This window comes from Mustelus asterias, chromosome 5 (genome assembly GCF_964213995.1).
Source record: "Mustelus asterias chromosome 5, sMusAst1.hap1.1, whole genome shotgun sequence".
Classification (NCBI taxonomy): domain Eukaryota; kingdom Metazoa; phylum Chordata; class Chondrichthyes; order Carcharhiniformes; family Triakidae; genus Mustelus; species Mustelus asterias.
In genome coordinates this window covers 32,406,187-32,426,787 of record NC_135805.1, presented here as the reverse complement: position 1 = coordinate 32,426,787, position 20,601 = coordinate 32,406,187, and the positions used below count along the sequence as shown (strand labels likewise).

The following is a 20,601-nucleotide window of genomic DNA, read 5'->3' as shown; positions in this document are numbered from 1 at the left end:
ACTGAAATTAAATGTAAAGCATTTAATGATTTATAGCATTGTTGAACTCACAGCAGAGAAAACAACCATTCAGACTGTCATGTTAGTGTCAGTGTTGGCTCTTAGCTGGAACTATCCAATCTGCTCTCATTTCCTCTCACTTTTCTTATTGCCTTTTATATTATTCCTTTTCAAATCTCCTTTCTAACGATGTTAGAACTTCCTCCTTAACAGTCACTTACGGTAAATAGCTTCATGATCTAATAACTAACCTCCCTCTATATTTTTCTAGTGATAATTGTTGGCCTATGCCTCCTTGTTACTATTTGTCAACCAATTGAAACAATGAGTGGAATTTACTGATTTTTTTTGTCAGTGTAAACTCAGGCGGGAAAAGCAAGGGTAGATGGCGGCTGTCCTGTCAGTTTTTTCTGCCTTATTTTTAAACTCTTTGACAAAATAAAATCCAAGTGGTGTGTCCCATGACGTTTCTTTGGCTTTTAAGATTAGGGTGTCCACTTTAAAGGGCACCCCGATGTTAAAGAAAATAACTCCCCCCTTCCCTCCACAACTTCTCCCTTACCATGGAACCAACCCCCCCACCCCCATCCCCCCAAGCATCTCCCCCATACAACCTCACAGCAGCATCTCCACAGAAGCCCCCCTCCCCCCAGCACTGTCTTCTCGCACTGACCAGGCACTTCCCCTGGTACTGCCCCTGACATTGGCCAGGGGACAGTGACCAGGCAGTGCCAAGGGCAGCAGCAAGGTGCTGCCTGGGTATGATCTTTCTCTACACCCTAGTTATAACTGTAACACTCCATTCTGCACCCTCTCCTTTCCTTCCCTATGTACAGTATGCTTTGCCTGTATAGCACGCAAGAAACAATACTTTTCACTGTATACTAATACGTGACAATAATAAATGAAATCAAAATTCGTAAACCAGATGGGTTTTTACAAGAGATGATAATTTCATGGCCATTTTGATGTGCAGGACACACAACAGCTTTGTTTATGGACTAAATCAGTGATCTCAAATCTTGCTCATAGGTGCACTATATGCATAAGCTGTAGATGGTTGGAACTCTGAAACAAAATCAGAAAATGGTGGTAACATACAGTGGTCAGAAAGTGAGGACAGGCAATTTATGCTTTGGCTGCAGGCCCTTCTTGGACCATACTTAAACATTGCAATCAAAATCAATGTTGTGGGGGTGGGTGGTGCTTTAGTGGTATTGTTGCTGGACTAATAATCCCAGACCCGTGGTAATGTTCTGGGTACCTGAGTTCGAATTCCCCCCCTACGGCAGATGGTAAAATTTGGGAATTCAATAAAAAGTCTAATGATGACTACAAAATAATTGTTTTTTTTAACTCTGACAAAGAGGCATCCAGACTCAAAATGTTAGCTGTATTCTCTCTCCACAGATGCTGTCAGACCCCCTGAGATTTTCCAGCATTTTCTGTATTTGTTTCAGATTCCAGCATCTGCAATAATTTGCCTTTGTCATTAAAAACCCATCTGGTATCATTAATACCCTTTAGCATAGGAAATCTTTCAACCTTACGTGGCCTACATGTGACTCAAGATTTGCCGAAATGTTGACTCTTAAAATGCTCTCTGAAAATTGAGCAATTAGGGATGGGCAGTAAATGCTGGCCCTGCCAGTGACACCACACCCCATAAATGAATAAAAACCAGGATGTTGTTTGGTTGGAGAATTTTAGTTATGAAGGGAGATTGGATAGATTGGGGTTGTTTTCCTTGGAGCAGATGAGACTGAGGGGCGGATATTGAAATATATAAAATTATGAGGGGCATAAATAGACTGGAAGAAACTTTTCCCCTTGGTAGAAGGATCAACCACCAGGAGGCATAAATTTAAACATTGAAAATAGGAGCAGGAGTAGGCCATTCAGCCCTTTGAGCCTGCTCCACCATTCATTATGATCAAGGCTGATCATCCAACTCAATAGTCTGATCCCACCTTCCCCCCCATGTCCTTTGATTCCCTTCGCCCCAAAAGCTGTATCTAACTCCTTCTTGGAAACATACAATGTTTTGGCCTCAACTGCATTCTGTGGTAGCAAATTCCATAGGCTTACCACTCTCTGGGTGAAGAAATCTTTCCTCATCTCAGTCCTAAAAGATTTACCCCGTATCCTTAGAATATGACCCCAGGTACTGACATCCCCACCATCAGGAACATCCTTCCGGCATCTAAGGTAAGAGGTAGGAGGATTCGCGGGGATGTGAGGAAAAACGTTTTCACCCAGAGGGTGGTGGGAGTCTGAAACTCACTGTCTTAAAGGGTGGGAGAGGCGGAGACTCTCATAACATTTAAGAAGTATTTAAATGCGTATTTACAATACAAAGGCACACAAGGCAACAGGCCAAGTGTTGGAAAATGGGGTTAGAATAATTAAGTGTTTGCTTTTGAATGGCGCAGATGCGATGGGCTGAAGGCCCTTCTCTGTGTTGTACATCTCTATAAAAATGGGGCGGCAAGGTGCCAAGCACTCCTGTCTCTCAGTGCCAGGTACCCGGGTTCGATTCCCAGCTTGGGTCACTGTCTGCACGGTGACTGCACGTTCTCCCCGTGACTGTGTCGGGTTTCTCCCACAGTCTGAAAGATGTGCTGGTTAGATGCATTGGCTATGCTAAATTCTCCCTCAGTGTACACGAACAGGCACCGGAATGTGGCGACTAGGGGGATTTTCACAGTAACTTCATTGCAGTGTTAATGTAAGCCTGCTTGTGACACTAATAAATAAACTATACAAAATAAATAAACTTAAAAATGAGGTGGGACCACTCCCCTTTTTCTTTAAACGGCCAGTTACATGATTTGTGACTGAGATTCTGGTGCTGAGATTTTCCCCATGAAGGTGCTTTGGGGAAGGCAGTAGACAGATAACCTCTAGCAGCACCTGCCAAACACACACTGAGCTAATAAAGTTCATTCTTGTTGAGGAAGATGGCGGCCGCCAGGACGCCCTTGGTCTCGTTCGGCCGTTTGTCGAGCCTTTTGAATGCTGAAACCCGTTGGTTAAAGCGCAAGTTGTATCTGACAAACCGGGGCTGCTTCAGAGGTGAGGAAGGTGGTTTAAGTTAATGAGGCGGGGGTCCCAGGGTCTGATCAGGCCGCCGGTGCCCCCGCCGCCAGTTGGTGCCGGTGCCGGGTGGACAGGGCGGGCCAGGCAGCTAAACCTAGGCTGCAGCGCTCGTCTTGTAAACTCTGCTTAATGTCACCCGGCTGTGGGTGGGGAAGGAGGTGAAAACTTTATTCGCACCGATTTATTCATCCTTCTTTAATGATAATACTTCTTAATGGGTTACACCCTCTTTGATTCAGCAACTTTCTATGAATAAGTGGGTGTGCGATAAATGTCCCAGTTCGGCGATCACATTCCTGATTTTTTTTGGCTTAGTTGCAGTCCTGTAATTTTGGTCTCCAAATAATGGACAGCCCAAAGATATGCAAGTTAGGTGGGTAGGCCGTGCTAAATTGCCCCATAATGTCCCAAGATAGGGGTAGCACAGTGGTTAGCACTTCTTGCCTCACGGCTCCAGGGACCTGGGTTCGATTCCCGGCTTGGGTTAGTCTGTGTGGAGTTTGCACGTTCTCTCCGTGTCTGCATGGGTTTCCTCCGGGTGCTCCGGTTTCCTCCCACACTCCAAAGATGTGCAGGTTAGGTGCATTGGCCATGCTAAATTGCCCCTTAGTGTCCTGGGATGCGTAGGTTAGAGGGATTAGTGGGATTACGGGGATAGGGCTTGGGTGAGCTTATTGTCAGTGCAGACCCGATGGGCCGAATGGCTTTCTATGATTTCTATAATGTCTAGAGAATTAGCTATGGTAAATGGGTTACGGGGAGAGGGCCTGGGTAAGATGCTGGGGGAATTTTCCTGTCCCACCCACCGCAGCAATCGTGGAGGGCGCAGGATGGACTATGGAAATGTCAGTTGACCTCAGGTGGGATTTTCTGATTTTGGGGCAAGCGCAGCTGGAAAATCCCGCCTATTCTATCAGCGAGTCAGTGTTTGATGGGCCAAATTACCTCTTCTGCACTGTAGGCTTTTATGATTCTATGAAAAGTAGATGTTGATCCCGGAACTGGATCAGCTGAGCTGGAAAAATTAATTACGTTAAAAAACGTAGCTGTTCAGAAAGGAGATTGATGGCTCAAGTTTAATCCTTTGATTTAAATCTCTCCACTCTCAGTAACTTCCTCAGTAACACTGCCATAACTTTCCACTCCTCTAATTCTGGCTTCTTGTGTAGACTGGATTTCCCTTCACTTCACTTCATTGGTCCCCATGGCCTTCAACTGTCGCCTCCCTAAACCGCTTTGCCTCTCCCTTTAAGATGTTCCTTAAAACTTTTCTCTGGCTATCACAACAGTGACTTTATTTCAAAATTACTTAATTGGTGGAAGAGCACTTACGGATCTGCTGAAATTGTGAAGGATATCACGATGAATGCAAGATATTTTATTGTGTTAAATGTAACTTCTATATGCAGTTAAGCTGTTGATAGCTGCCCCTTAATTCCAAGATGACACCTACTCAGGATGTGACTAAACAGGCCAATTCTTGCCCTGTGATCTTTGGACTCATGGGGCAGGACGGCCTTTGAGATAGGTGGGATCCGGAGTGCAGGATTTCCTTCCTTTTCTTTCCTTCTCTGCTGCTGCTTTGCCTTATCATTAAGGCAATTGGAGTCGAAGTATAATGTAGCTTGATGAACAAGTTGTCACCATTTAGAACAGTTGGTAGCAAGCTCCTCGCATTTGTTAATGCCATTGTGGCTGTGCTTCAAGAAGAGAGGCATTTTCTTTGTCCTGCTCTAGTATGCTGGCCAGTTGATGATGAAATATGGACTGGTGGGTGTGATGCTTTTTGGCCATCTGGGCATAATGATGGTTAGTGCTGTGATAGTCAACTCTTGTGTTAAACATCTCCTGGTGTGGTTCAGGCATCCGACTTTGGCATGGCCGTCTTTGCTACATTTGCTGCAGAGAAAAACAACAAGCTGAGAAGGTGCACGATTCACTGGCATCCCATTTATGGGATGTGGGCATTGCTGGCTAGTCCAACGTTTATTGTCCATCCCTAGTTGCCATTCAGAATGTGGTGAGCTGCCTTCTTGCATCGTTGTAGTCCCTGAGGTGTAGGTATACCCACAGTGCTGTTAGGGAAGAAATTCCAAGATTTTGGCCCAGTGATGGTGAAGGAATGGTGATAGACTTCCAAGTCAGGATGGTGAGAGACTTCGAGGGGAACCTCCAGGTGGTGATGTTTCCAGATATCTGCTGCTCTTGTCCACCTAGTTGGTCGTCGTCGTGGGTTTGTAACATGCTGCCTAAGGAACCTTGGTGAGATGTAGATGGTACACACGGCTGCCACTGTTTGTCGGCGGTGGAGTGATTGCATGTTGTGGAAGGGGTCCAAATCAAGTGGGCTGCTTTGTCCCGCGTGTTGTTGGAGCTGCACATATTGAGGCAAGTGGAGAGTTTTATATTTCTTTCCTGGCTTGTGCATTGTAGATAATGGACAAGCTTTGTGGGGTCAGGAGATGAGTAACCCATCGCAGGTTTCCCAGCTTTTGACCTGCTCTGGTAGCCATATACAGTTAGTCCAGTTCAGTTTCTGGTCAATGGTAACCCCCAGGATATTGATGATGAAGGATTCAATGATGGTAATGTCAAGGGGCGATGGTTAGATCCTCTATTGTTGGAGATGGTCATTGCCTCGCATTTATGTGGCACGAATGTATCATGCGACCTGTCAGCCCAAGCCTGAATATTGTTCAGGTTGCATTTGAACATGGACTGCTTCAGTATCTGAAGAGTTGTGAATGGTGCTGAACATTGTGCAATCATCGGCAAGCATCCCTACTCCTGACCTTATGAAGGAGGGAAGATCATTGATGAAGCAGCTGAAGATGGTTGGGCCTAGGAACCCTGAGGAACTCCTGCAAACATCTGAGGAACTCCTGCAGAGATGTCCTGGAGCTGAGATGTTTGACGTCCAACCACCTTAACCATCTTCCTTTGTGCCAGGTATGATTCCAACTAGTGGAGAGTTTTCCCCCTGATTCCCATCGACTTCAGTTTTGTTAGTGCTCTTTGATGGCATGCACAGTCAAATGCTGCCTTGATGTCAAGGGCAGTAACTCTCACCTCACTTCTGGTGTTCAGCTCTTTTGTCCATGTTTGAACCAAGGCTGTAATGAGGTCAGGAGTTGAATTTTCTCTGGGTCCCCTTTCTGTCCAGCAGAGCTTTTTTGTTATTCCTCACTGCTTCCAATGCCCTTCCAAACAGTCAGCCTCCAATGCCCTTCCAAACAGTCAGCCTCCAGAGGTCATGTCTCTCAGCGACTGTCTCCCAGTTGTCAGTCTCAATATCTGCCATCTTCATAACTTGCTTACAGGTATCCTTGTAACAGAGGTATGGATGCCCAGGGGATCTTGATGTATTGGCCAATTCACCATTCAGAAGGTCTTTGGGGATACGGCTGTCATCCATCCGGTCAATGGCAACATCCTGGACCATGACTTTTGACTTCCTGATGTTGATGATCAAACCAAACTCTAAAGACATGCGAGAATCTGCCAATTCATTGCTCACATTGTTTGGTGTGGAACCTTAGTGCAGCATCATCAGCGAGAGCAAATCTTTGAGGATTTGCCACACCTTTGTCTTGGGTCTCAGGCAAGTAAGGCTGAACAATTTTCCATCAATTCTCCTATGTGCGTAGACACCCATACAGATGACCTGCAGGCATCTGATACTAGCAAAGGGAAGAATATGCCAAAGCGTATCGGTGCCAGAAAACAACCCTCTTTAACCCCACTGCGGATCTCTCCGGGTTCCCATGTTATATCCTCATAGCTGACCTTATCCATCATGTTTTTATGGAAAGTGGAGATCGCATTGAACAACTTCGGGAGGCAGTGAAATTTTCTCTAGTAACTTAAATAGACTGCCTCTGCTCACATGATTAAATGCCCTGGATCGGTTTAAGGAAGGGACTACACAGTGGACTCCTTTGTTCATGGCATTTTTCTTGAAGCTGCAGAACTGAGAAGATCATCTCCATTGTACACCACCTAATTCTGAAACCAGCCCAAATCATTACTTCATCAAAATGTATGAAACATAGAAAATAGGAGCAGGAGTAGGACACTCGGCCCTTTGAGCCTGCTCTGCCATTCAATAAGATCATGGCTGATCCTCTATCTCACCAGTGGGAAGGGCCAGAGAATGCAGGCCTTGTGAGGGAAAGTGATTTCTTCACGTACAAGTTTTCCTCCCTCAATCAACACCAACCAAAACAGAAAAACCTGGTTTATTCATTTGCAATTTTGTTGTGTGAAAATTGGCTGCATTTCAGAAGTAATTCACATCTTGATAAGGCCCTATAAAAATCCAACTTTCCTTTTGTACTTGTTCATGTATTTTGCAGTAACTTATATCTCCAGGCATAGCCAATTAAAAATCCTCCCACAACAATTGGTACAGACCTTTCAATGTATCCTTTAAATACAATAGAAGCTTTTGCAGCAAGAGATCTCTTTCTAAAGCGCTCCATCATCTTGAGAGAACCTGCATTATATTTGAGGAGTGCTTTAGTTGGAATTTTGCAATGAGTGTCTTTTTCTTTTGCTTAAAAACTGCTTGTTTGTTCACATGTGCTTTTACAATCAAGTACTGGAATGCACTGTGCATGAAACAAGTAGTGAGATGTGCCATGCTAAAGGTTGCTTTTTGTCCCCGAATGCACTGCTTGCTTATTAACAGTTTAGAAATATATTCAGAGCAGTTGAAAGCATATTTGTAGTTGTATTCTCCACAACAAAGCACAATTTTGCTATATTTATAATGTTCTAAATCCTCCTCGTTTTGGGCTATACTCAATCATATACTGTACCTTGAACTCTGTGACCCTCTTCCCAGGTTCTGGAAATGCTGTTTATTGCTGATCATTGGGCAATGTGAAAGTGAGTCCATTTCTGGTGATTTTTTAATTTTCCCTTCCACCCCTGCGGGTGATCATCGTCCCTCTTTGCTTCTCTCATTTTCTTCTTCATCTCTCCTCTGAAACTTTTGTATTTGATTGGGTTTCATTTGTATTTTCTACCTGACACCTGTCACAAACGCGCTTTTTTGTTCTTTAATTTCAATCTCTTTTGTCATCCAGGGAGCTTTTGATTTGTTTGCCCTACCTTTCCTTTTCGAGGGAATAAAGCTTGACTGTACCTGACTCATCTCTTCTTTGAAGGTAACCCATTGATCAGCTGCCTCATTTCCTGTAAACCTTTGACATCAACTTATTTGGCCCAGATCTGTTTCTACCCCATTAGAGTTTGTCTTTCTCCCAGTTAATTTTCTGTATGCTGGATTGTTCTTTGTCCTTTTCCATAGTCAGCCTAAAATTTATGATACAATGACCATTGTCCCGTCAATGTTCTCCTGCTGACATTTGATCAACTTAGTCCACCTCAGTTTCAAGAACCAGGTCTAGCAGTGCCTCCTTCCTTGTTGCACTGAAAACATACTGCTCTACAAAATTTTCCTCAAAACTCTAGGATTTCTTGCCACTCTCTGTCCTTTATCCAAATAGTAGTAGTGTAATAAAAATCCTCCATTATAAGATCTCTGTTATAGACCTAATATCATATTTCCACATGGCAACCTGCACCTGTAACTCGCCAGTCTTATTTACTGCAGTCTGTGCGTTCACATATACAGGGTGGAGTTTCCCCATAATTTGCAATAGTGTCGGACTTTGACTGAAAACCAGTGTGCTTCTCTCCAGATGCACAGACCAGATTTTCTGACACTCTGACAAAAAAAACCTGGGGGCATGGTTTACGCCATCAGTTGGGTGGGACCTAACAGAGTCTGCAACACAGCTCCACAGAGATTGGGATGCACCTTTAAAGGGTGCGTGATCAGCCGAGAGTTGAAATCCCACCCCCACCCCACCTGCGGCGTAAACATCAAGGTCCCTCACACTCATTGTTGGGGGCTCTTCCCCCCCCCCCCCCCCATGGCACAATCATCAGGGGCATCGTACCCCCCTCCCTCAGTCAACAACCACCGCGGCAGTATCACCGGAGCTCCACTGCTCCTCCGTCACTGCCAAGTACCCACCACCCATCTTTAAAGGACTCGGCACTCCGCCCCTCCCACCACACACACTGTGGGAATCCCACCCCTCACCAATTGGACTCCCCAGAGTGCCCGCCCCTACAGTCTTGGCTCTGGCAGCAGGGAGGCAAAGCACCATCCTGGATTCACATCTGTGGCCACACAATTTCCTACCTATTCCCCTAATGTCGAATTACGATTGCCCTTCTAGACTTCCATGTGCTGAATGCTGGCAGATGGGAGAGTGGGTTGCACACAGGGGATACCTGCTTTATCTGCCTGTTCCTTTTTGACAGTCTGGTGGTCACCATTTCCCCCTCTCACTGCATATTTTTAAGCTGCAGGGTGACCACATCTATAAATGTCCTATCCATGTAACCCTCAACCTAATGGATGCTCCATAGTGATGCCAGCTACTGCTCAAGCTCCACAATCCAGAGCTCCAGCTACTGCAGCTGTTGACAACATGTCCTGCACAAATGGTTATCCAGGACATAAGAAGAGTCCTGGAGTCCCCACATAGCACAAGATGGGCACTCTTCAGGTTGGAGAACCCCTGCCATTGCTCTATTAACTGATAACTTTGTGACTGTGATTAAAGCTTATTACTGGTAATAACTTTACTAATATTAATAAATCTTTACCCATACTATTAATAAACCTTAGCAATATTGATAAACCCTAACAATACACCTTACAATACACCTTACTAGTTGTAATAAACGTCACTTAAGAATAAAATATGATTTGTTACTTGTTTAATTTTTTTTTAAATTACCAGTGGTTTAGACTCAGTCCCTAAGCAGTACTACTCACCTTAGCATGTTACTGTTCACATTTCTTTCCAAATTCGAGGTGCTTGCTGATCTCTCTGAAGGTAAGTGGCCTACATGGCCTCACTCCTTGGATTGTATTTATCCTCTCCTGACTACGTAGCCCTGCAGGTCGTCTCCTCTCCTGCCCCTCAGGGGTGCAAGGACAAGTGGTAGAAGTGGTATTAATACAAAGACAATGCATTTCTTTGGATATATATCTCAGCAGCACAGTATTCAAAGCCTCATGGCCTTTCACCATTAAGGTTTATACTGGTGCTGAAAGACGCTGGTTGGAGATAAACTGAGGGACATATGAGGCTAATCCATTCGCAAATAATGATGCTTGTGGGCTGGGAGGGTTGCTTCGATGATTTTCATGGTGACTTCTGTCTTTATCTCCTGTAGGCAGTGTACAATTCCAGAAGTATTTTATGAAGTAGCCATTCTCTGTAAGATTGATCTTGTCCTTGTTTTGGAAATCTGCTAGAAAACAAGCAGGGGCTGCAGGGTTGATGCTTGGAGGCAAAATTCCTCCCTCTGTCACTACCCACCACCAATCCAAGGGCGTCTTAAGACAATTACAGCAACCCCACAATGATCCTGCCTGAAGCCCACATGCCCTGGAATACAAATAGAGGCCTTGTAATCGGTAAATACCACACCATACTTTTACCTGCCGTAGGGCAAGTTTTCAAGTGGCATTCCTAACAACTTTTAGTGTCTGGATGTATTATTTCATCAAGTGTCAGAACATAGTTCCTTTAAAGTTTGCAGTCCCTTTTAACTGGAAAGGAATGTAGTTGGTGCTTTTCCGCATCTCTTTCATTCTTGAGCAGGATCAAATAGATTAAGGTAATAGTGGCTCTTAAACATAATTACCTCTTGAAGAGAGAACTCTTGAAATGCCAGCAGTGTATTTTTACAGAACCAAATGGATGTTAATTTTTTTCCATTTATAAATGTCTATAGTTGCCAGCCCTTACCTCCTCCAGAGAGATATCGCTTAATGAATCTTGAATTTGCTAGTTTTACCACGATAGCTTTTGAAATGAATGTGCAACCTAATAGTCTGAGTTCCGTTCCCTACTTCCCTCCATCCATGGTTTCAGAGCTTTGACTAGTTGTTTTAAAAGGCCCAGGAGATGAATATGTTCAGTAAAAGTTCCAGCTATTACCTATATCTTATCTAAATCCATTCATCTGTATCTGTTCCTCCTATAGGTGGCTCATATATGAAAACTTATGGCTAATTCAACAAGTTATGGTGGAGAAGCAATAATCGCAAGTTCTTTAGCCTCTTAATTTAATTCTGATTTAAAGTCAGATGTGGTGCAATTTGATTCAAAGTAGCAGGAGAAAAGTTTGTAACATGCTCTGGGTGATGGCGGTGGGGGAAGGGTGCTAAGCAGTGTGTTTGTTTCTTTACTAAGTACTGGCAGTCCAGCTAGTTCTGACATTTGTTTTGTAGGCCCATCCAGATAAGGCAGTCCTTCACACCATTCCCTTGTTACTCGCAAAGGGGCCCTCTTGAAAATGGGTTATTTGAATGTTTTCTTGAAGGAATTGACAGTGAAGGGCATATTAAATGAGGAGACTTCTAAAAACGAATGGGTAGAAACAAGATTTTTTAAAAATGCAGGAAGTTAATATGAAGCCTGGCAGATGTACTTTAAGAGAACAAAATAAAGAAAGAAATGTTTCAAAATAGGTGAGAAGGGATTAAAGGATTAACTCAAAAGGTCAAGGCTATTCAGATGCTAATCTATTCATGGGGCAATGGGCTCCAAATAATTTTTTTGACTTGATTAATGGAACTGCTGCAGCTACTTGAAAATTGATTAGTAGTTGATGGATTTTGATTAACAATTTTTTCAAGACCAGTAGTTTCTGACAAATTGAGCAGTATATATTCTAAGTGGTTCAGACTTCAAATTGCATCAGAGTTCAACAAATTGTACAGCAAATTGCAGTGCTAGCGGATCAGAAAAGGCCATTCAGCCCATTAGAGCTCATCCTTTCCCCGTACCCCCAACTGTCCAGACTCGTATTTAACTTCAGCTTTCAATTCTCAACCACCCCCCCCTCTCCCCCTGCTCCCACATCGCAGCCCACCCCTTCCATCCTCCACTCTCCAGAGTATTTCACGCCAGCAGTTTATCAACTGGACTCTTCCAAGTGTTTATATTCCAAAGAGCTCAGTCATTTTTGATGCTTAAGCAACTGAAATTACCCAATGATCTGAGTTCAGCATCACAGCGATGTACACATTAATATTCCGGGGCAGGCGAGGAACGCAGAACAGAATTCTCCGTTGGCCTCGGGCAGGATTTTATGAGCCTTGCCCAAGCAAGGCCATTATGTCTGACAATTTCAAATGATCTGATAATTTGAACTGAAAGTGACTTTGAATTAAGGTTAGGTTTTTTTTTTACATGTACTTTTGGCAAATTTTATATGTCTTCAGGTTCCACCTGAATGCCTGGGCTTGAAGTGGTATTTCAGTTTAGATGATGCCTGGACTCAAATTTGTAATCTAGCCCAGAGAGAGCTTTATGTGTAAGATTAGTTTGGATGCTTTGAATTCAGTTGCTTATGGGTATAGGGGGGTCACAGCACCAAACTTCCTCCAATTTACCATAAATTAGCAATCTGACTGGAAATGTAACATGCTGATGTGTTACAAGGTGATTTTGGGATGTTTTTCAGAGGATGGTGTTGAGATGCATTTTTAAGTGAGAAGATTGTGGATTCGAGATCAATTTCCACACAGCTAAGCACAAAATCTAACCTGAAATCCAAGTGCAGGACTGAAGTGCTGAGCTGTCAGAGGTGCTGAGACTCCCAAAACAAGTGCTCTTCTTGGAACTTTGACATTGCAAGCGAGCCCCAGGAGGGTGAGGGAATGCCTCATGGATACCCACAAAGCCTCCTTGAAAAAGTGCAACGTCCCCACCGACACCTGGAATCCCTGGCCCGCAACCGGCCGAAGTGGAGGAAAAGTATCTGGGAAGGAACTAAACACCTTGAGTTTCATTGCCGAGAGCAAGCTGGAACCAAGTGAAAGGAGCACGTGGCAGCCCGGGAACCCCACCCACTCACTCCTCTAACCATTGTCCGCCACACTTGTGACAGAAACTGTAAGGTGTGCATTGGAATCCTCAGTCACCTGAGAACTAATTTTTATTGTGGAAGCAATAGAAGGCAGAGAGTTGGGATAAAAGGTTCTTTCTCAGAATGGCAACCGGTGACAAGTGGTGTCCCGCAGGGTTCAGTGTTGGGGCCACAGCTGTTCTCTTTATATATTAACGATCTAGATGACGGGACTGGGGGCATTCTGGCCAAGTTTGCCGATGATAGAAAGATAGGTGGAGGGGCAGGTAGTATTGAGGAGGTGGGGAGGCTGCAGAAAGATTTAGACAGTTTAGGAGAGTGGTCCAAGAAGTGGCTGATGAAATTCAACATGGGCAAGTGCGAGGTCTTGCACTTTGGAAAAAAGAATAGAGGCATGGACTATTTTCTAAACGGTGACAAAATTCATAATGCTAAAGTGCAAAGGGACTTGGGAGTCCTAGTCCAGGATTCTCTAAAGGTAAACTTGCAGGTTGAATCCGTAATTAAGAAAGCAAATGTAATGTTGTCATTTATCTCAAGAGGCTTGGAATACAAAGGCAGGGATGTACTTCTGAGGCTTTATAAAGCACTGGTTAGGCCCCATTTGGAGTACTGTGAGCAATTTTGGGCCCCACACCTCAGGAAGGACATACTGGCACTGGAGCGGGTCCAGCGGAGATTCACACGGATGATCCCAGGAATGGTAGGCCTGACATACGATGAACGTCTGAGGATCGTGGGATTATATTCATTGGAGTTTAGGAGGTTGAGGGGAGATCTAATAGAAACTTACAAGATAATGAACGGCTTAGATAGGATGGACGTAGGGAAGTTGTTTCCATTAGCAGGGGAGACTAGGACGCGGGGGCACAGCCTTAGAATAAAAGTGAGTCACTTTAGAACAGAGATGAGGAGAAATTTCTTCAGCCAGAGAGTGGTAGGTCTGTGGAATTCATTGCCACAGAGGGCTGTGGAGGCCGAGACGTTGAGCGTCTTCAAGACAGAAATTGATAAATTCTTGATTTCTCGAGGAATTAAGGGCTATGGGGAGAGAGCGGGTAAATGGAGTTGAAATCAACTATGATTGAATGGTGGAGTGGACTCGATGGGCCAAATGGCCTTACTTCCGCTCCTATGTCTTATGGTCTTATCCTTGACACAGAGACTGCATAAAAAGATGATTTGGGTTCCATTAATCTCTGAAGTGTTCTCACGATGTCCGAGCTATCATTTTTCTTGAATCAATATAAATCATTCACAGATTATCTGGGGATAATCATTATTGCATTCTTGTTTGTGGGACTTTGCACCTAGGCTGCAATGTTTCCTGCAATGCAACTGTGATAACATTTCAAAAGTACTTCTTGGCTGTAATGCACTTTGGGATTTCCTGAGGTTGTGAAAGATGCTTTACAAATGATTTGATTTATTATTGTCACATATATTAGCATACAGTGAAATGTATTGTTTCTTGCGCACGATATAGACAAAGCATACTGTACATAGAGAAGCAAACGAGAGAGTGCAGAATGTAGTGTTACCGTCATAGCTAGCTGTAGAGAAAGATCAACTTAATATAAGGTAGGTCCATTCAAGAGTCTGATGACAGTAGGGAAGAAGCTGCTCTTGAGTCGATTGGTAGGTGACCTCAGACTTTTGTATCTTTTTCCTGACGGAAGAAGGTGGAAGAGAGTATGTCTGGGGTGTGTGAGGTCCTTGATGATGCTGGCTGCTTTTCCAAGGCAGCGGGAAGTGTAGACAGAGTCAATGGATGGGAGGCTGGTTTGCGTGATGGACTGGGCTTTGTTCACAACCGTTTGTAGTTTCTCACGGTCTTGGACAGAGCAGGAGCCATACTAAGCTGTGATACAACCAGAAAGAATGCTTTCTATGCATCTGTAAAAGAGTCATAGTGGACATGCCAAAGTTCCTTAGTCTTCTGAGAAAGTGGAGGCGTTGGTGGGCTTTCTTAATAGCGCCAGCCAGAAGGGACCAGGACAGATTGTTGGTGTTCTGACAATTAGAAACTTGAATGTAAGTTGTTATTTCTTTTTCTGCATCTAACGGTCTTGTATCTCAGCGGTTCTCAATCTTTATTGGTTGAAGGACCCCCTTTTTAAATAGATTAGTAATTATTATGGGCCCTGATCTACCATTATGATATATAAAACATGGGGATTCTTGTATTTGGCATCCTTTCTTTGAGGTAAAGTAATAGCACGTGGTACTTAAATATTAAGTAAAGTCCCCTTGCTTGAACAAAGCTGAATTTACCCGGCACACACCACCTTCCTTGGTAATTGCGGGTATATCTAGCAATCTTCCTGTTGCTCTCCGTGCTCCTCCATGTGTGCTTCCTTCCTCGGTGAGGCAACCAACCCATTCTCTGCTGTGAATGTTTTAGCCACACTGCCCATGGCTCATATCAAGCTTACCTCTGGCTGCCTGCATACTGTTTGACGATTTTGTAGACCCTGGAATGTCTTTGTGGACCCAAGTTTGAAAAACTTGATGTACCTGACTTGAGTGCACTGGATGCAATACTGGGTGCTGGAAATAGTACTGGATGATAGGAGCAATTCAAGTTTGGGGTGGTGAGGTAGGTATCTAAAGATAGCAGTTGAGCTGTATAATACATGCAGAAGTATGTCAAGGTGCTTATTTCAAATATGTTGTCGCTACCCAAATTTGTTCTATCTTGCCTGGAACTCCATGTTTAAACCTTTCTAATTAGGTTTCCAACCCTGTCACACGACTGCGACTTTTGTCAAAGTCAAATGATGTTCAACTTGACTGTCACAACGATCACTTTTTGTTTTCTCTACATTTCTGCAGTCTTTGACACAGTTAACTACATCATCCTCCTCCAATGCCCCTCCACTATTATGTGGAGATGCCGGCATTGGACTGTGGTGGGCACAGTAAGAAGTCTCACAACACCAGGTTAAAGTCCAACAGATTTAACCGTGATGTGGAAATGCCGGCGTTGGACTGGGGTGGGCACAGGACTCACCTGATGAAGGAGCAGCACTCCGAAAGCTCGTGATACCAAATAAATCTGTTGGACTTTAACCTGGTGTTGTGAGACTTCTTACTGTGCCCTCCATCATTGTCCAGTTGGGTGGGACTGAACTTGCCTGGTTTCATTCTGATTGATTTAATCGGTGTCAGAGAATCACCTGCCAAAGCTTCTCTTCCTGCTCCCATGCCATCACTCTGCTGCCCCCCAAGGATCTAATCTTGGTTCCTCCTATTTCTCATCTATATCTGCCCCATGGCAACAACGTCCGAAAATGTAGTGTTAGTTTCCACATATGTGCTGATGAGGCCCTGCTTTACCTCACCATCAAGGAGCCCTGTTGTGGCATCAAGGAGCCTTTGCAAAACTGAAGTCAATGGAAATCGGGAAAAACTTGCCATTGGTTGCAGTCATAGTTGGGACAAAGGAAGATAGCTGTGGTTGTTAGACGGCAATCATCTCAGTCCTAGGATGTCGCTGCAGGAGTTTCTCACGGTAATGTTATGGGCCCAACCATTTTCAGCTGTTTCATCAATAACCTTTCTTCCACCTTAATGTCAGAAGTGGAGATGTTCGCTGATGATTACACAATGTTTAGCACCATTCATGACTCCTTGGATGCTGAAGCATTCCATGTCCATATGCAGCAAGAACTGGAGAATATTTGGCCTTGGGTTGATAAGTGGTAAGTAACATTCAGGCCACACAAATGCCCCAAGGCTATGATAATCCCCAATGACATTCAATGCATTATTATTGGTGAATTGCCCACTGTCAACACCATGGAGGTTATTACTTGCCTTCATTGGCATTGAGTTTAAAAATTGGCAAGTCATGTTGCAGCTTTATAGAACCTTAGTTAGACCGCATTTGGAATATAGTGTTCAACTCTGGTCGCCACACTACCAGAAGGATGTGGAGGCTTTGGAGAGGGTACAGAAAAGATTTACCAGGATGTTGCCTGGCATGGGGGGCATTACCAGAAACTGAACTGGACCAGCCATATAATACTGTGGTTACAAGAGCAGGTCAGAGGTCGTGAATCCTGTGGAGAGTAACTTGCTTCCTGACTCCCCAGAGCCTGTCCACCATCTACAAGCCACAAGTCAGGATTGTTTTGGAATATTGTGCACTTGCCTGATGAGTGCAGCTCCAATGACAAGAAGCCCAAGGGCAAAGCAGCAAACATTCACTCCCTCTACCACTGAAATGCAGTGCAGCTCAGTATACCATCTACAAGATGTATACAGCAACGAACCAAGATTCCTTTGAAAGCACTTTCCAAACCTGTGACCTCTACCGCCGAGAAGGACAAGGGCAGCAGATCTGTGGGAATACTACCACCTGCGTGTTCCCCTCCAAACCACACACCATCCCTGACTTGGAAATATATCACTTTTTCTTCACTGTCGCCAGATCAGAATCCTGGAACTCCCTTCCTAACACCATGTGGGTGTTCCTTCATCGCCTGAATACAGAGGGTCAAGAAGGCGGCTCACTACCACCTTCTCTGGGGCAATTAGGGATGGGCAATAAATCCTGGCCCAGTCAACAACCGCCACATCCCCTGAATGAGTACATGAATAAAAGATCGTCAACTCTCTCAACCCCTCCACTGTCTCTAGACTGTCAGGCTGCTGGTCTGAGATCCAGTACTGGATAATCAGAAATTTTCAATTAGACCGAGGCCATTGTCTTTGGTTCCCGTCATAAACTCTGCTCCTGAGCCACCAATTCCATATCTCTCCCTGGTAACTGTCTGAGGCTGAACTTGACCATTTACAATCTTGGTAACACATTTGACCCAGAGATGAGCTTTCAACTGCACATCCACGCCATCATTAGGACTAATTTTCATCTCCATTACATCACTTGACTCTGTCTCTACTTAAGTTCATTTGTTGCTGAACTTCTCATCCATGCCTTTGTTCCCTCCAGACTTGACTGTTGCAACACATGCCTGGCTGGCATCTTGTGTTCTTCTCTACATAAACGTACGGTTATGCAGAATTCCACTGCTCATGTCTTGACTTGCATTAAATCTCGTTCACTCATCATCCCAATGCTTGCTGACCTACACTGGATCCTCATTCAGTAATACCTTGATTTTTAAAATTCTCATCCTTGCTTTCAGATCTGTCCATGGCCTCGCTCCTGTCCATTGCTCTAACCTTCTCCAGCCTCGCAACTCGTGTAGCTGAACTCCTCTAATTCTGACCTCTTGTGTATCCCTGATTTTAATCACAATGTGCAAAATCTCACTGGCCGTCCTGTCTGGAGACAATACACCTCTCTTTAACCTGTGCTTAATGCTCCCTCCACTCACATTGTCTGTACCTTTAAGACTTGATTAGCTGTAAAGACTCACATTCCAATCATTATTCATGTAAATTGAGTTTGTGTCTTTGTGCCCTGTTTATGATCAGAACTCCCACTCACCTGACGAAGGAACAGCCTGTTCCGAAAGCTAGTGGCTTTTGCTGCCAAATAAACCTGTTGGACTTTAACCTGGTGTTGTTAGACTTCTTACTGTGTTTACCCCAGTCCAACGCCGGCATTGCCACATCATTTAATCACAATGGCCATGCCTTCAGCTGCCTGGCCCTGAGCTCTGGAATTCCTTCCCTAAGTAAAGCTCGCTGCTTCTCTATCTCGCTCCCTTCCTTTAAGGCACTCCTAAAAACCTACATCTTTGGCCAAATATTAGGTCATCAACCTGATATCTCTTTATGTGACTCGGTGTCATATTTTGTTTGGCAATGTCCCTGTGAAGCGTCTTGGGACATTTATTACATTAAATGCTATGAAATGCTAAATGCTGGTAACAAAAGGCATGGATGACAGGAAATGCTATGAAAATACATGTTGTTTGAAGACTTTTAAAAGAAGACAAAACCTGGGATGGTTAAACAGCAGCAGAAGTTATAATAGTATTATTAGACATCTGCTTGTACTGTACTGGATATTCAGGCCGGTTTGAATAACTTGTGGTCATCTTGAGATTTAACGGGCCAATCCTCAGTTTCCGGAATACAGAATAGTCGGTCTATTGTTACTGAAGGTGTATTACAGTTGAAGATTAAAGTAATCATTTTGACTTATGCATTCCTTTAGGTTACATTCTTCCAGCAACAGACAGTGCTTCACCTGATTCAAGAGAAAGGCAGAAAGTCTCTGCCTTTGTACCCAGTGTGGAAGGACCTTTGGAACACTATGAATGGTTGGTCAGACAAGGTGACCTAAAAAAGGATGACCACCAGAGAAGAGTTGTGCAGTGTTTACAGAAACTTCATGAAGCACTTAAAGGATATAATCCCGGTCAGCAAAATTTTTTTTCAAAGGTGAGATCAGAAGTTGAGATATCAGAAGTCCAGGGGTCAGCAGGTGAGCATATTGGAGAGCTGCAAAGAAGCGATGCTTTGTGACATCTAATTGTGATATATAATGTGCTTGGTTGTCTCCTTGACCTTTTGGTTTCCCTTTGTTTATGTTTTAAATCTTAAGTGAGATTGGTAAGAACTTAGGTGGATTTATTCTACTCCATCTTGTAATACACAAGTTGCATTGTTGAAATTTGGCGTTGATAACTACATAAATGATTGGAGCCTCACAATGACTTTTGCAGCTGTTGGCCGAGTAGATTCTACCCTCTGGGCACCCCTCCCTTGCTGCCATCCCCATCTTCATAAGCTCCCCAAAACATCTCTTTTTGCTAGTGCATTCAATCACCTCTCCTAATTTATCTACTGCTGCTGGTCTATTTTTTTCTCTCGAGATCCATAGGACAGTGTTGCTATGCAAACCACGATTGATCCCAAGAAATGAAATTGGCCTCAGCACCATTTGATTTGATTTATTATTGTCACATGTATTAACATACAGTGAAAAGTATTGTTTCTTGCGCGCTATACAGACAAAACATACCATTCATAGAGAAGGAAACGAGAGTGCAGAATGTAGTGTTACAGTCATAGCTAGGGTGTAGAGGAAGATCAACTTAATGCAAGGTAGGTCCATTCAGAAGTCTGACGGCAACAGGGAAGAAGCTGTTCTTGAGTTGGTTGGTACGTGACCTCAGACTTTTGTATCTTTTTCCCGACGGAAGAAGGTGGAAGAGAGAATGTCCAGGGTGCGTGGGGTCCTTAATTATGCTGGCTGCTTTGCCGAGGCAGGGGAAGTGTAGACAGAGTCAATGGATGGGAGGCTGGTTTGCGTGATGGATTGGGCTACATTCACGACCTTTTGTACTTCCTTGTGGTCTTGGGCAGAGCAGGAGCCATACCAAGCTGTGATACAACCAGAAAGAATGCTAAAGCTGTCATGCACGCTGCTGGGGTGTCTGGCGCAGACGTGCATGATGTTCAGCTGATGGTAACACACCAATAACACATTTATTGAGTGGAAGCCCTTTCTGTTCATGAATCTTCCTGGATTCTTCACCGGGGCCTTGAGGGCAACATGGGTGCGGTCTATAACCCCCTGCACATTTGGCTTTCCCGCGATGGCTGCGAACC

The 20,601-nt window shown here is 44.1% G+C and overlaps 1 protein-coding gene across 2 annotated transcripts in view; it reads left to right on the top strand.

The window, feature by feature from the left end:
* Nucleotides 1-2,950: 2,950 nt before the first annotated feature.
* LOC144493453 (AFG1-like ATPase) overlaps nucleotides 2,951-20,601 on the top strand; it is a 140,016-nt gene continuing 122,365 nt past the window's right edge. For both annotated transcript variants that reach the window (XM_078212385.1, XM_078212384.1), the window contains exons 1-2: nucleotides 2,951-3,075; nucleotides 19,202-19,428. In XM_078212385.1, coding sequence (XP_078068511.1) covers nucleotides 2,961-3,075; nucleotides 19,202-19,428 — 342 coding nt within the window. In that variant the 5' untranslated portion in view covers nucleotides 2,951-2,960. The remainder of the gene's footprint in view (nucleotides 3,076-19,201; nucleotides 19,429-20,601) is intronic.